General features: G+C 37.3%; 1 protein-coding gene across 1 annotated transcript in view; it reads left to right on the top strand.

Moving 5' to 3' along the window:
* Nucleotides 1-13999, top strand: part of CUL3 (cullin 3) — a 90507-nt gene that overhangs the window by 32927 nt on the left and 43581 nt on the right. Inside the window, exon 3 of the mRNA XM_059393592.1 lies at nt 7406-7519. Coding sequence (XP_059249575.1) covers nt 7406-7519 — 114 coding nt within the window. The remainder of the gene's footprint in view (nt 1-7405; nt 7520-13999) is intronic.

The raw sequence follows: 13999 nt of genomic DNA, 5'->3' as shown, positions 1-13999 counted from the left end.
CTGAGCTGAAGGAAAGCAGAGGCTTTAACCCACTGAGCTACCCAGGCGCCCCCACTTCGTGTTTTTAATACACAATGTGTATTTCAGTATTTCAATGCAGAATAATGCTAAATACAGTTTTCTGTACTTCAGAGATTTGTCTGTATTTGAATTTAAAATTGTCCTGAGTTTTGAGACTTTTTAAGAAGGAAGTCATTAATTTTCAGTAGTCCATATCACATTAATTATATGGCTCATTTCTAGTTTCAGTGGACTTTAGAGCTAAAATTTTTATAATTAGTTTTAGCCAATGAATTTCTTTGTGTTACCTAAACATTTAATTAGGATTGGCTGGCTGGGATTTTGCCCAGGCATTGAAACTGAGGGGGTGAAAGAAAATTGTAATTAATGATTTAATTGTGTGTGTTGGCAGCAGGGGTGGGGGGAGAGACTGTGCAGATTATTATTAATGTCTTTGACTCTCCAACCAGCCAAGAACTCCTGGCCCAAGGTAGCATCCTTGTCAAGCCATGAAGATACTTAGATAAGAAAACTCGAGGGCAAAGACTGGGAACTTGTAGGTCTTGGCATACTCATGCCTACTGGCCTCTCTTCTCTTCCTCCTTTCCATCCTCTTCCTTTTGCCAATAATTTGATTGAAGATGTGTTTCATGCAACTTGGACATTATCAGTGAACAGATTTTAATTACAGTGCTGAAAAATAAACATTTTCTTTTGATTTAGTAATTCCACTTTAATCTTGGCTGAGGATGTAATTAAAAGGACAGGAATAGCTATGTTCACAGAAATGAAGAATGTAGTATGCCAGTTTGAATTATTCCAGAGTCATTCATAGGTTGACACCCCTGAAGTAATTAACAATTATTTGGTAATCAGTTTGCCTTTTTTTTTTTTTAAGATTTTATTCATTTATTAGTACATGGGAGAGAGCACAAGCTGGGAGGAGGGGCAAGGGAGCTAGAGAAGCAGACTGACAGCCCCTGCCACTGAGCACTGGACTTAATCCCTGCAACCTGGAATCATGATCTGAGCTGAAGGCAGTTGCTTACCAACCGAGCCACCAGAGCACCCCTCAAAGTTGCTTTTAAGAATAAACATTGTGACATCCTAGCTTATGTTTACGGTATAATAACTAAACGGCACAATTTGAGAATCATAGTTGTTGCAGATTTTAAAAAGTTGATATTAGCCTTTTATTTTCATATACATTTCTATGAATTTTAGCCCATGTGTATAGATTCATATAAATGCTGCCATAATTAGTATAGAACATTTCTTCACCCTAGAACACTCCCTGTTTTCCCTTTGTAGTCCTATCCTCCTCCTTCCTTGAGATTTGGCAACCACTGATCTATTCTGTGACTGTAGTTTTGTTTTCTCAAGAATGTCTTGTAAATGGAATAATACAGTCTGTAACCTTTTGAAACAAACGTTTTTCATTCAGCATAGTTATTTTGAGATTGCTCCAAGGTGTTGTATGTATTGGTAGTTTGTTCCTTTTTATTGCTGAATGATACATTCTGTTGTGTGAATGTACCACGGTTTACATATCCATTTACCTGTTTATTTGTTCAACGAGTTTTGGATGGTATGTCGTTTTTTTGTGATTATGAAGAGAGCTACTGTGAATATTTATTTAGGTTTTGTGTGTATGTAGGTTTTCATTTCTCTGGGATAAATATTTATGAGTGGGATTGCTAGGTCATACGCCAAACTGTTTTCCTCTAGGGCTATACCACTTTGCATTCTCACTAGCGATGTGTAAGAAGAGTTCTAGTTGTTTGGCATCTTTGTCAGCACTTGGTGTCAGTATATTTTATTTTAGCTATTATAATGGGTATCTTATTTTTTAAATTTTCATTTCCTTAATGGCCAGTGTTGTTGGACATGTTTTCATGTGTAAAATTGCCTTTATATAACCTCGTCGGTGAAGTGTCTTTTCAAGTCTTCTGCCCATTTCTTAATTGTTTGCTTTCTTCACTGGGTTGTAAGAGTTTTTTTTTTTTTTTTAATCTCTAGAGAGAGAGATTCTGGATACAGATCATTTGATATTTTCTCCCAGTCTGTAGCTTGTTTATTTATTGTTTTAACAGTGTCTGCGAAAGAGAAGTTTCTGATTTTGATGAGGTCCAGTTTATCATTTTTTCCTTTTATAGATAATGCTTTTGGTGTTAGGTTGGCAGTTGGTTAAAATCTCAGATGACTTTTTCTTCCTGCATTTTATTCTGATAGAACCTTTTTTCTTTGAATTGTTATCATGCTATGAAATGCTGTAACTAGGTATTTTTCTCCTAAAGCAGAGGGTAATGTTGAATGTTCATTGTTCTCTAAAAAATCAGGATTCAGAATTGTATCAGTATTATTACAAGTATACAAAACATACTTGTGTTGAAAAAAGAGAGATTGTCTTTTCTTGGTCTTCGGTCAGCCCCTGAATCTTCTTTGTTTTTTAAATAGACTATTTTTTCAGTCATTTTTAGATTCATAGCAGAATTGAGACGGTATAGTCATTTCCCATATTCCCACTTCCTCGCCTACTCTCAGTAGCATCCCATTCCAGAGTGGTACATTTGCTACAGTGACTTGTCATCATCACCCAAAGTCCATAGTTTATGTTAGGGGTCACTCTTCATGTGTTGTACATTCTTTGGATTTTAATGATTGTATAATGAAATGTATCCACCATTATAATACCATATGAAATATTGCATTACCCTAAAAATCCTCTGTGCTCTGTCTGTTAATCTTTCCCTCTACCCTAACTCCTCTAGCACCTTGATGATCTTCTTTTGATTTTTTTTTTTAAAGATTTTATTTATTTATTTGACAGAGATCACAAGTAGGCAGAGAGGCAGGCAGAGAGAGAGAAGGGAAGCAGGGTCCCTGCTGAGCAAGAGAGCCTGATGAGGGGCTCCATCCCAGGATCCTAGGATCATGACCTGAGCTGAAAGCAGAGGCTTTAACCCACTGAGCCACCCAGGCGCCCCTCTTTTGATCTTTTTATAGTCTCTTTTGTTTTGCCTTTTCCAGAATGTCATGTAGTTGGAGTGATATGGTAGGCAGTAGCATTTTCAGATTGTGTTCTTTCACTTGGTAATTTGCACTTAAGGTGCCTCCATTGGTGGGTTAATGGATCATATCTTTTCAGTGCTGAATAATACTCTGTTTCTGGATGTACCACAGTGTATTGTTTCACCTACTGAAGGAAGTTTTGGTTGCTTCCACGTTTTGGCAGTTACGAATAAAGCTGCTGTAAACATGTGAGTCTGGGGTTTTGTTTGGACATAAGTTGTCAACTTTTTTGATATTTATAGCAAGGAGCCTAATTTATAGATGGTATGGTGGGAGTATATATAGTTTTGTAAGAACCTACCAAACTGTCCTCCAAAGTGGCTGTGTATCATTTTGCATTCCCACCAGCAGTGAGCAAAAGTGCTTGTTAGCTACATCCTCAGCAGTATTTAGTGTAGTCAGTGTTTTGGATTTTGGCCATTCTGATAAATGTGTAAGGGTGTCTCATTGTTGTTTTAATTTGCAATTTCTTTCTTTCTTTAAAGATTTTATTAAGTATTCTCTACACCCAACATAAGGCTTGAACATACAACCTCAAGACCAAGAGTCGAATACTATACAGACTGAGTCACCCTAGGTGCCCCTCATTTTTCAACTTCTTAATCAGATATTGGACATCTTTCAGTATGCTTAATTGCCATCTGGTTATCTTTTTTGGTGAGGTGGCCAGGTCTTTTGCCAGTATTTTAGATTGGGTTTTCTTGGTGACTTTTATTAATTCCTTGTATATATTGGGTAACAGTCCTTTACCAGATATTTTCTTTCAGTCTGTGTCTTATCATCTCATGCTCTTGAACAAAATCTGTTGCTCTTCAAGGGATTTTAATTTTCTGCCAGGTTCTTGATCTACTGCTCTTGGCTACGTCTGTATCTTGCTTTTTGCAAGGCTAAGTGCCATGAACAAGCCATCAGTTTTCAATTACTCATTTTAGCCTCATTGTCACAGCTGGTCCCATCCTATTCTCCGTTTCCATGGTTTTGTTGCTTGGTTTTTCCTTGTTTCACTCCTCAAATTCTAGCTCTTCACCTGGATAACCTTCATGTAGCTTTTCCTATATAGTAATGGTGGATATACTTGGTCTGCTTGCCCCCTACGGTACTGGTACCACCTCTACAGCAGGGTTCCTTCCTGTTTGCCTTTGCTGATGCAAAAACTAATTGTGGTTATGAGGGTGTGAGATTAACCATGTTATTCACACACAACTGACCCCAATTCCTATCTCTTGTAAATTTTATGTATTCTGTTAACAGTTTGTAAAATAAGAGTTAAATCTTTTTATCTCCTACTTAATGTGTTTTTTGGTTTAAATACAAACTTACCTTTTAAAAAGCCCATTTTAATCTTCATAAAGGTTGAATTTTCATCTCATTCCTACCTTTTATTATGTATATTTGAGCACATATTTGTTCACTTTTCATAGAAGGACAATTTTCTGAGGCATCACTAGCAGAAGAATTATTTATTCATAGAGTGATCTGAATAATTAAGAGAATGCAGCAAGTGTATGTTAAGCATTTATTTTATGTCTTCTAGTCCTGTATCTGTGTGTGTGAGCGTAATCATTCAAAAATAAATGTAACAGAGTATGTCTGACCAGCAGGAGATCTTCTGGGGCACCTTTACAACTCTCATGTCCGGTGATAGAGGTTAATTATTGTGAATGTATTTAATATTGAATTTTATTTACACTTAAAAATTACTAAGATGATAAAGTTTACATTATATAAAAATGATGTATCATTTGTGCTTAGGTCATTGGCCAAAGCAGATCCATGACCACATCTAACTTCAACAGTAAAAAAACAAAGTAAAAATAACAAAATGAATAGCAGCTATTTTCTGCTAAGTAAAATTCATTGTTACTGATTTGTCAGGGTAATTTTTTGAGGCATGATGCAAATAAAGCAATTTTATCATTTATGACACATTGTGCTAGTTGATCACATTTTTATTTTGTTGAAAGGCAGGTGTAAGTATAAATATTAGATAAATACTTGAGGTGTTTTATTTGGAAGTGTATATAAATCAGTATATAAAACACGTGTCTTTTAAAAATTTTTTAAATTTGAGTGGTCAGTTTTTCATTCATTTAACAGATATACCAAGCACATTTTTGCATTCCAAAATTAGGGTGACTTTGTTAACATGTAACTTGAATTTATAACAGAGGGGTATTCAGAAGTTAACTTAAGTCATTAAGAATAATTGTTAGATATATAGTACTGTTTCCCTAGTATTGTCATTATTTAATTTAATTGCTATTCAGAATTTAGTGGTTCACTGAAAGTATATGAAGATTGGTGAGGAATTTTATAAATAGGCATATTTTCAGTTTGTGGGGTTTTTTTAGTGTTATCTGTCATGGGAATTTGCATCTGACAAGTGCCAGACTTAATGAATTGGAATAAATGCTTTAGTATTCACTTTACAAAAAAGTATTTTAACACAGTACTATCTATGAACCAACGTGTGTGTCACTTTTGATATAGTCAGTATGCTTATGGGTGATATGTTTTAAAGTCAAGGAGCTTATTAGTCTTATGAAGAAAAGATTACATGTGATACAGTGCTAAATTATGTGATATAGGCTAGTGATTTTCAGACTACACATTTACTAGAACAGACATTGTTTCATCACTAAGATCTCCTAACGGGTGTTTTTCTTCTAATATGTAAGAAAAATTAGTTACAGTTTTCTCAATTTTAATTTATTCTCCCGTTTGTGGGTATAGTGTGTTTTGTGTGTGTATATATATATATATATATATTTTTTTTTTTTTTCAGTCTTCGGCACTTGCCACTACTTGTTTATACTTGTTTATAGTAGTGCTAATATGCAGTGACATTTTATTTACTGTTTATAATTCAAGTTTATAAGTATCTATATATCTCAACACACATTAAATAATTTGTTTCTCACAAAACACCATGACTTCAGATTCTCCCCAACCTAAAAATGTTTAATCACTACTAGAGGTGTTTGGGAGCTAGAACGTGTCTGGTTAGGGCTAGACCATGGAGGATTTGGGTGGGTTGGAATAATTAGGGAGGTTGGCAGTATAGTCCCAAAGTTACAGGAACTCAGAGGACAAACTGCTTCTTTATAATAAAGCTAGAATCAGTCTAAATTCCATTTTCTAGTCAGTAATCATATCATTGGACAGATAGCGTAGCAGGAAGTACTAGTAGTTAGGAATTTATTGGAGAAGGTGGCAATATGCTTGGGGACTATGGAAAGGAATTCTTGGAGTCTGAGTAGTCTTAGCAAGATTGCATTGCAAAGGCACTTCAGACTCACGGCAACTTGATGTGCAGATAGATATCCTGAAAAAGCTTACCATGTTGATGGTGGATCATGGTATTGGAGGGTAGGGTGAATAAAGTAAAGGGTCTTCTAGATGCCAGGCACTGTTCTAGGTGTGGGAGGCACACATGAAAAAAGACAAAATCCCTGCTGGTGTGGATCTTGCATTTTAGTGAGAGGAATAGTAAGTAGATAAATAGGTAAAACAGTAGGCAGTGACAAGTACTGTGAGGAAAAATTAGTGCAAAGAGTGGAGATAGAAGTTGTTTGAAATAGGGTGATCAGGAAAGACCTCTTTGTGGAAGTGAAACTTGGGTAGAAAACAGGGGTGTAAGCTGTGTGAAATGTGCAGAGCAAAGGGTAGAACACAGTTGTTGGATGCAGCCCCACAGTAGCTGGAGCAGGGTGAGTTAATAGTTTATGCTCAGTAAGTGTTGGCCGAGTGCCAGGCACTGTTCTCAGTGTGTCACTAGTGTTCATTTAACCTCTACAACAATTCTGTGAAATGGATACTGTTTCACATGTAAGGAAACTGAGGCACAGAGCTGCAATAAATTTACCCAAGGTGACACAGCTAGTCAGGGAGCTGGAGTTGAGCCCAGTAGTTTGACTCCTAAGTCAACATTTTTAACCATTCTGCAAGGATGGGGAAGGGGAGGTGTGGTAAGAAATTTAGTTGGAACAATAGCCTGGAACCAATTCTCTGGGGCCCTGTAGTTCCTTAAAGTATTTAGGATTTTATTTTGACTGTGATGTTAGGTTGGAGGGTTGAGAACTGCCCAGGAGGTTGCTTTATGATTCTGGAGATCAGGAGATGGGTCTGGACTATACAACACATTTGTTAGTTATCTGTATTTAGGTTATATTGTAGTTTAAAATATTTCTACTGGCCTATAACCTATTTCTGTGATGTAAAATTGAATATTCCATACGATTTTATTGAACAGATATGTGCATGTATACATATGAGAGTGTGTTTGTGTGTGTGCACATGTGTAAAATACTTTAATGAACTCTTCTGTTAATAGGTGCGAGAAGATGTACTAAATTCATTGAATAACAACTTTCTTCAAACGCTAAATCAAGCTTGGAATGATCATCAAACAGCTATGGTGATGATTAGAGACATACTAATGTATATGGTAAGTAGAGCTTTTTTTGTTTTTCCTTTAAGAAGTTGGGCATTTCACGGGCACCTGGGTGGCTCAGTCTCTTAAGCCTCTGCCTTTGGCTCAGGTCATGATCTCAGGGTCCTGGGATCGAGTCCCGTATCAGGCTCTCTGCTCAGCAGGGAGCCTGCTTCCTCCTCTCTTTCTCTGCCTGCCTCTCTGCCTACTTGTGATCTGTCAAATAAATGAATAATATCTTTAAAAAAAAAAAAAAAAAAGAAGTAGGCATTTCAAAACAGTGTCTGTCTTCTTTCTGTCCCTTTAGTTGAATGGCACAGGTCAGTGTGGAAGGTGTTACTTTAAAAAAAATAAATAAATACTTCCTTTACAGGGACCAGCCTTAGCTTATATGAAGTAGAACCTTAATTATTCATATATTTAATGATTAGAATGGAAGACTAAAAGAGAAAGGTCTAATTTTTTTTTCTCAGTATATAACACTTGTACTTCAAAATGGAAAATGCTGAATGTCTCTTTTTGAGTAACAGTGGTTGAATGACAGCATGAGAGATGAAAACTTAGTACTCTCTTACATGTTTTTAAAAACCTAATGTCTTTACATCTTCAGTGATGAGGTGTCATTTTATACAAATATGCTTGTAATAATTATATTCTAATAGCTGCTGTCTTAATAGTAAATCTTTGCAGTATATGTTATTCAGATACATATTCCATTTTTTACCTGTTACTATTGTTTTTTGTTTTTGTCAGTCAAGGAGAATACCGTATTCAACAATTTGGAAAACATTGACACGAGCTAAGCTGTTTAATGACTATAAAGGAGATTAAACTATCGAGTTTTTTTCTTACCTTTGTGTGATTATAGAACGGAGCCAGATTCATCAAGCTTAATTACTGTGTCAGTGCAAAATTAACAAGTCTAATAACTTTTTCTTGTTACTTCAGTGTTTATATTTGGGAATTGGATATACGGTTTTCTTCTAAGGTTTTACTCTCTGTTTTTCAAATTTTTATTTTCAGTTTCTTTAGTTTGATTCTAGCTATAGTGATGAGAGCATGTCCTAGTTTCTTTCACTTGCTAGCATAAAGCAGTGGTTGGAAAGAATTTCCAATGAGAGTAAACAGCTCTGGAGTTTTTTGTTCTGCTCAAAGAATGCAGTCAGGCCTATTACCCCTGGTTTTACAGGGCTTAGTGGCAAGGGGGTCAGGGAGAGGCTACTTCAATTTTTAGGGGTTGGTAAAAAAGTAGAACAGTATTTAGCCTTTCTGAGCCTCATTTTCCTCTTCAGGATGTAGATTCGTTCTGTGCTGACATTTTGAGGTAAATGAGATAGCATGTGAAAACATACAATGCCTTGGATATAAATGTGAAGTAAGTTAGCTTATATTGTTCTCATTAAGTTCTAGAATTGACGAGTCTTTAAATTTTAACACTAACAAACAGTAAGATAGAAAACCACTTGTAATTTTATGGTCCATTACTCTATTGATAAAAGAAGTATTTCAGGATTATACACACAGTCACTCCTACATGTTTTAAAAAATTTCTGCTTCATTTCACTTCCCTTTTGGGGGGTGGGGGTGAGGTTTCCCAAATGAAATGTCAAACCTTGAATCCTGACTGCTATGTGACGAAAGTCAAGAAACAAATCAGTTTATTCCCTGGCTTCCTCATTTATAAAATGAAAATATTTTGCTCATTGGGTAGGGTAGCCATGATGCTTGAAGGTGCCATTCATATAGAGTACTATAGCCCCTGGACCAAGTAATGTGCTCCGTAAAAACTCACTAGGATTAAGGTTTCTTGTCCCTTTATCCTTTCATCAAACCTGTGTGATAGGACCACAGCCCTGGATAAAACCAGCAACTTACCTTTCCTGGGCCTCTGCTGGAGGAAACTCCCAACAGGGTAGATAATTACCACTGTTTGTCCTTTGTCACAATGTCCAGTTGACCCTGCACACTGTCCAGTTGTCTTATTTCCCCTCTACTAGTTTCTCTCCAAACCTCCAGCTTTCCTGCTGGCCTCCTCACTCTTAAATGATATTGCCTTCCATGTCTCACAGAAAAGAGCAAGCATCAGGTGGAACTTATATTCGTTTCTTAACCACTAAATCTACAGTTTTACCTGTATTTTTTCCCTTTTGTGTTTTTCCATTTCCCTCTTGTTTTAATGGAGGCATTGTCTTCCCTCATGTTAAAGGCCAGTTTTCCTCTTGTGCTTAAGCAGGATCACATCCCTTTCTACGTTGTCAAAAACCTCAAGTGTTTTCAGCTTCTACCTTTTTACTGAGTCTTATTTATACACATGAGACATGTTTAGACCACTCACATCCTCAGAATCCTACTAAATTTTCTGTTTTACTCTGTGCTGCCTCCTAGAGTCATTGTCATTCACAGGCAAATGTTGACCCTTGGCTATCTCCCTTTTCTCATCTTTGATTCACTTTGAATACATTCCAGTTAAGCTTCTTCCTCAATTAATTCTCTTTAGTCTTGCTCTTAGGAGGATCACCATGTCCGAAGGCAGAGATCACTGCAAATCCTTGTGCTCCTTGATTTTTTTTCTGCATCACTGGGGACAGTTGACTACTCTTTTCTTTTCACATGCTGGCCTTTGGTTTCAGGGACATAGCACTCCCTTGGTATGCCTCCTGCCTTTCCGACTGTTCCTTCTCAGCTACTCCTCCTCCTCTGCCCTTTAAGTAGAGGCAGTCTTAGTAACTTAGGGCTTAGTAACCTGGACTTCCTCCTCCTGGTTCACCTCAGCTCCTGCTGTAGCTTCGGTTAGTGCCTCTGTGCAGATGATTCCCAAATCATGTCTCCATTCTCATTTTCTGAGATTAAGATTTGTTATACTCATTTGTCAAGTTGATGGCCATCTTTGTTGTCTGAGAGGGACTTCAAAGTTGGCGTTTCCAAATGAATGCAAAATTGGTACCATTCTATTTGTTCATGCCAGAAACCTGGGAATTACTCTTATTAGTGTCTTCACCCTCCATCATATATTTCTAGAATCTGCAGCTTTTCGATTTTCATAATTACCCAGCAGGAAAGCACCTTCGTTTCTCTCTCAGAGCATTTCGTGACTAGTCTTAGAACACTTGCTGTGCTCTTAGAGTGCTTAGTTGAAAGCATGTGATCGAGTCTGCTGAAGTTCTTATTGCTCATCTTGAAATCTTCATACATGTCTTCTGTGTGGAAATGTTTCTAGAACGTTTCCTCTCCGTATGTGATTTGCTCCTACTTATCCTTTAAGTCTCAGTAGATTTCTGGTAAGGATTCCCTGACCTACGCTGTGTACTGCCTACTGGCCGCAGTTGCTCTCCTTGTACCCAGTGCTCCTCCTTTGTGTCATTTATCACAGTCATCATTAACAGCTGTTTAGGGCCTTGTTTCCCCATTAGACTGAACATTATGAAGAGGGGCCAGTAGTGTCTTGTTACCACTGTGTCCCCAACACCTATCACAGCTTGCACCAACTAGGCATTCAAGTGTAACTTGAATAAATAGATGTACGTGGACTCTTTTTTAAAAAATAGATTATAGATTATAGTAGATATAGATTATAGACTTACAGATTTAATAGATTATACATTTTTAGTAGATTATAGATTATAGTTTTTATAGATTATAAATTAATTTTTAATAAATTATAGATTACAGTTTGCAAAATGCCTTTTTTTTTTTTTTTAAAGATTCATTTATTTATTTATTTGACAGAGAGATCACAAGTAGACAGAGAGGCAGAGAGAGAGAGAGAGAGAAGCAGGCTCCCTGTTGAGCAGAGAGCCCGATGCGGGACTCAATCCCAGGACCCCGAGATCATGACCTGAGCTGAAGGCAGCGGCTTAACCCACTGAACCACCCAGGCGCCCGCAAAATGCTTTTTAAATTATGCTATTGTTTGTCTGCCTTCGGGTCAGGTCATGATCTCAGTGTCCTGGGATCAAGCCCTGCATTGAGCTCCCTGCTCAGTGGGGAGTCTGCTTCTCCCTCTGCACCTCTCACCCTTTGTGCTGCTTGTGCACACTCACGTACTCTTTTTCTCAAGTAAATAAGTAAATAAATAATCTTTTAAAAAATATACTATTGTTGGGGTGTTGGAGTAGCTCAGTCAGTTTAAGTGTCTGACTCTTGATTTTGGGCTCAGGTCCTGATCTCAATCCTAGGATTCACCTGCATAGGGTTCCATGCTCAATAGGGAGTCTGCTTGTCCCTCTGAGCCTCCCCCTGCTTCTCCTCGCTCTTTCTTGAATAATAAAATCTTTTAAAAATACATGCTGTTAAGGATTTGGAGAGAATTTCAAGTGTTGTTGATAAGATATCTTCACATTCCACAAGATAGAATTCTTTCATTTTCATACTCTTTTATTCTCTTTACTTTGCCTTTTTATGCTTAGTATTCTGGGCTTAATTAAATAAGTGCTTTTTAAAATTAAGGTAAAATTTTATACATTGAAATGTGCAGAACTGGAGTTAGAAAATTACTTTGACAAATACAGGCATTTATTTAACTAATACTTTGGTCAGAAAATACAAATGCTTTTAATTGCCAGGAATCTAAGGACTTTTTCCTCTTGATGTCTGCATTTTCTTTGAAGAGTTTTACCATCGTTCCAGAGTTCTCAGGTGACATAACCTGCTAGATAGGGCACATATCTGAATCATACTGGTTGAACCGTCATGGATCCTAGACAGATAACCTTCTGATGGTGAATACCTGCTATAACTGTTGGAATTCTAGATCTCAGGCTCCGAGAGGGAGGAGAGAAGATTCTTCACTATCTACCTACCTACCACCTACCTACTCAGCTAGCTGACTTTTACTCTTTACAAAGAGATGTCTGTAAAATGTCATTCATCAGCCTCGATGTATAGATACTATGGGACACACTGACTCTTGAAAATGAAAGTGGAATCATTGGTTATATGGAGGCAGCCACTGGTCACACTTTGTTCCACATAACTTGGTTTTGCGGCATGTGCAGCATTTCAAAAAGAAATGTGTACATGTCTCTAGATGGAACATGTCACTTCTGGTTTCTGCCACTCTGCCCCTTCCTAATACTTGAAACTTACATGTTGAACTTCTAAGATTGGTTTGTGGCTACTTAGTAAAAGTTTCATTTTCAGTTTTAATTGTTTAAAAGATTAGTGATTGGAGAAAGATGTGAGCATTTTACAAGAAAATTTGTCCTGGTTCTATAATAGTTATAATTGTCAATATAGCGCATAAGTATATGTTACTATTCAGTTAATTTTTCTTTGTAAACTGTAAAAATGACGGGATGCCTGGGGACTCAGTCGGTTAAGCTTCTGTCTTCCACACCGGTCGTGATCCCAGGGTCCTAGGATCAAATTCCGCATCCTGCTCCCTGCTTAGTGGGGAGCCTGCTTCTTACTCTACCTGCCACTCCCCCTGCTGTCTTCTCCCTGCCTCCCACTCTCTCTCCTTCCCTCTCTAACAAATAAATAAAATCCTTTAAAAACTATAAAAATAAATATAGTATGAAGGGAAGTTAAAGTTATCGATGGTATTCTATAGACTACTTTTGAGCAATTAGAATTAATGGCAAAGGAAATAGAAAAACGTTTTCTAATGTAATACATAGGGTTACTGGAAAGTTAGTAGAGAAGTTTTCTGCATAAAGCTATGGCAACTTTATTTTCATTTTTTTACTTGAATTTGTCCATACTACAGTCATTTTCACAAATAGCAGAGCTATAGTGTCATTGCAGGTTTTCCTTAAAGGGAGGCTGTGAGTTCATAGGCACAAGGTAAGAGTTAACCCAGGAAGGGAGGGTCACTGCTTCTTTGAGCTGTTTATTTGGAAAGTCATTAAGGATGAGTAAAGAGGTCAAGCAGAATGTAGCAATAACATTGTGAAGAAGAGAGAAGCTAAAGAACTTTTGATGCTCTTGGTCTCCTTTGTAAAGTAGAAGGTGGGACCATTGGTTTAGGGACTGAAGTATGTGAGGTGTTAAAGAATGGTTAAAGAAGGCTGAGTAATGATCCCCCAGACATGCCCATGACTAGTGTCCGGAACCTAGGGATTGTTACCTTATAGGGCAAAAGGAACTTTGCAGGTGATTAGGTTAAGGATTTTGAGAGGTTGAGATTGTTCTAGGTCATCCTAGTGGGCCTAGTGGAATCACAGGGTCATTACAGAAGGAGGGTCAATAAGAGATGGAGGTGATGTAACAGAAGCAGAGATTGGAATGATAGGCTTTGAAGATGGAGGAGGAGCTATAGCTGAGTACAGCTATCCACTAGAAGTTGGAAAAGGCAAGAAAGTGGACTCCCTCCTCAGATCATCTAAAAGGAATCAGCCCTGTTGATATATTGACTTAAGTCCAGGGAAACTGATTTAGTCTTCTGAACTCTAGAGCTGTGAAAAAGTAGTAAGCTACTAAATTTGTGGTCGTGTACTCAGCAACAATAGGACTAATGCAAGGAAAAGGTTTGGAGGCTCTCTTGTGCTGGGGTCA

This window comes from Mustela nigripes, chromosome 3, assembly GCF_022355385.1.
Source record: "Mustela nigripes isolate SB6536 chromosome 3, MUSNIG.SB6536, whole genome shotgun sequence".
NCBI classification, from domain to species: domain Eukaryota; kingdom Metazoa; phylum Chordata; class Mammalia; order Carnivora; family Mustelidae; genus Mustela; species Mustela nigripes.
The sequence above is the reverse complement of the archived record's forward strand: the minus strand, read 5'-3'. Positions and strand labels throughout refer to the sequence as shown.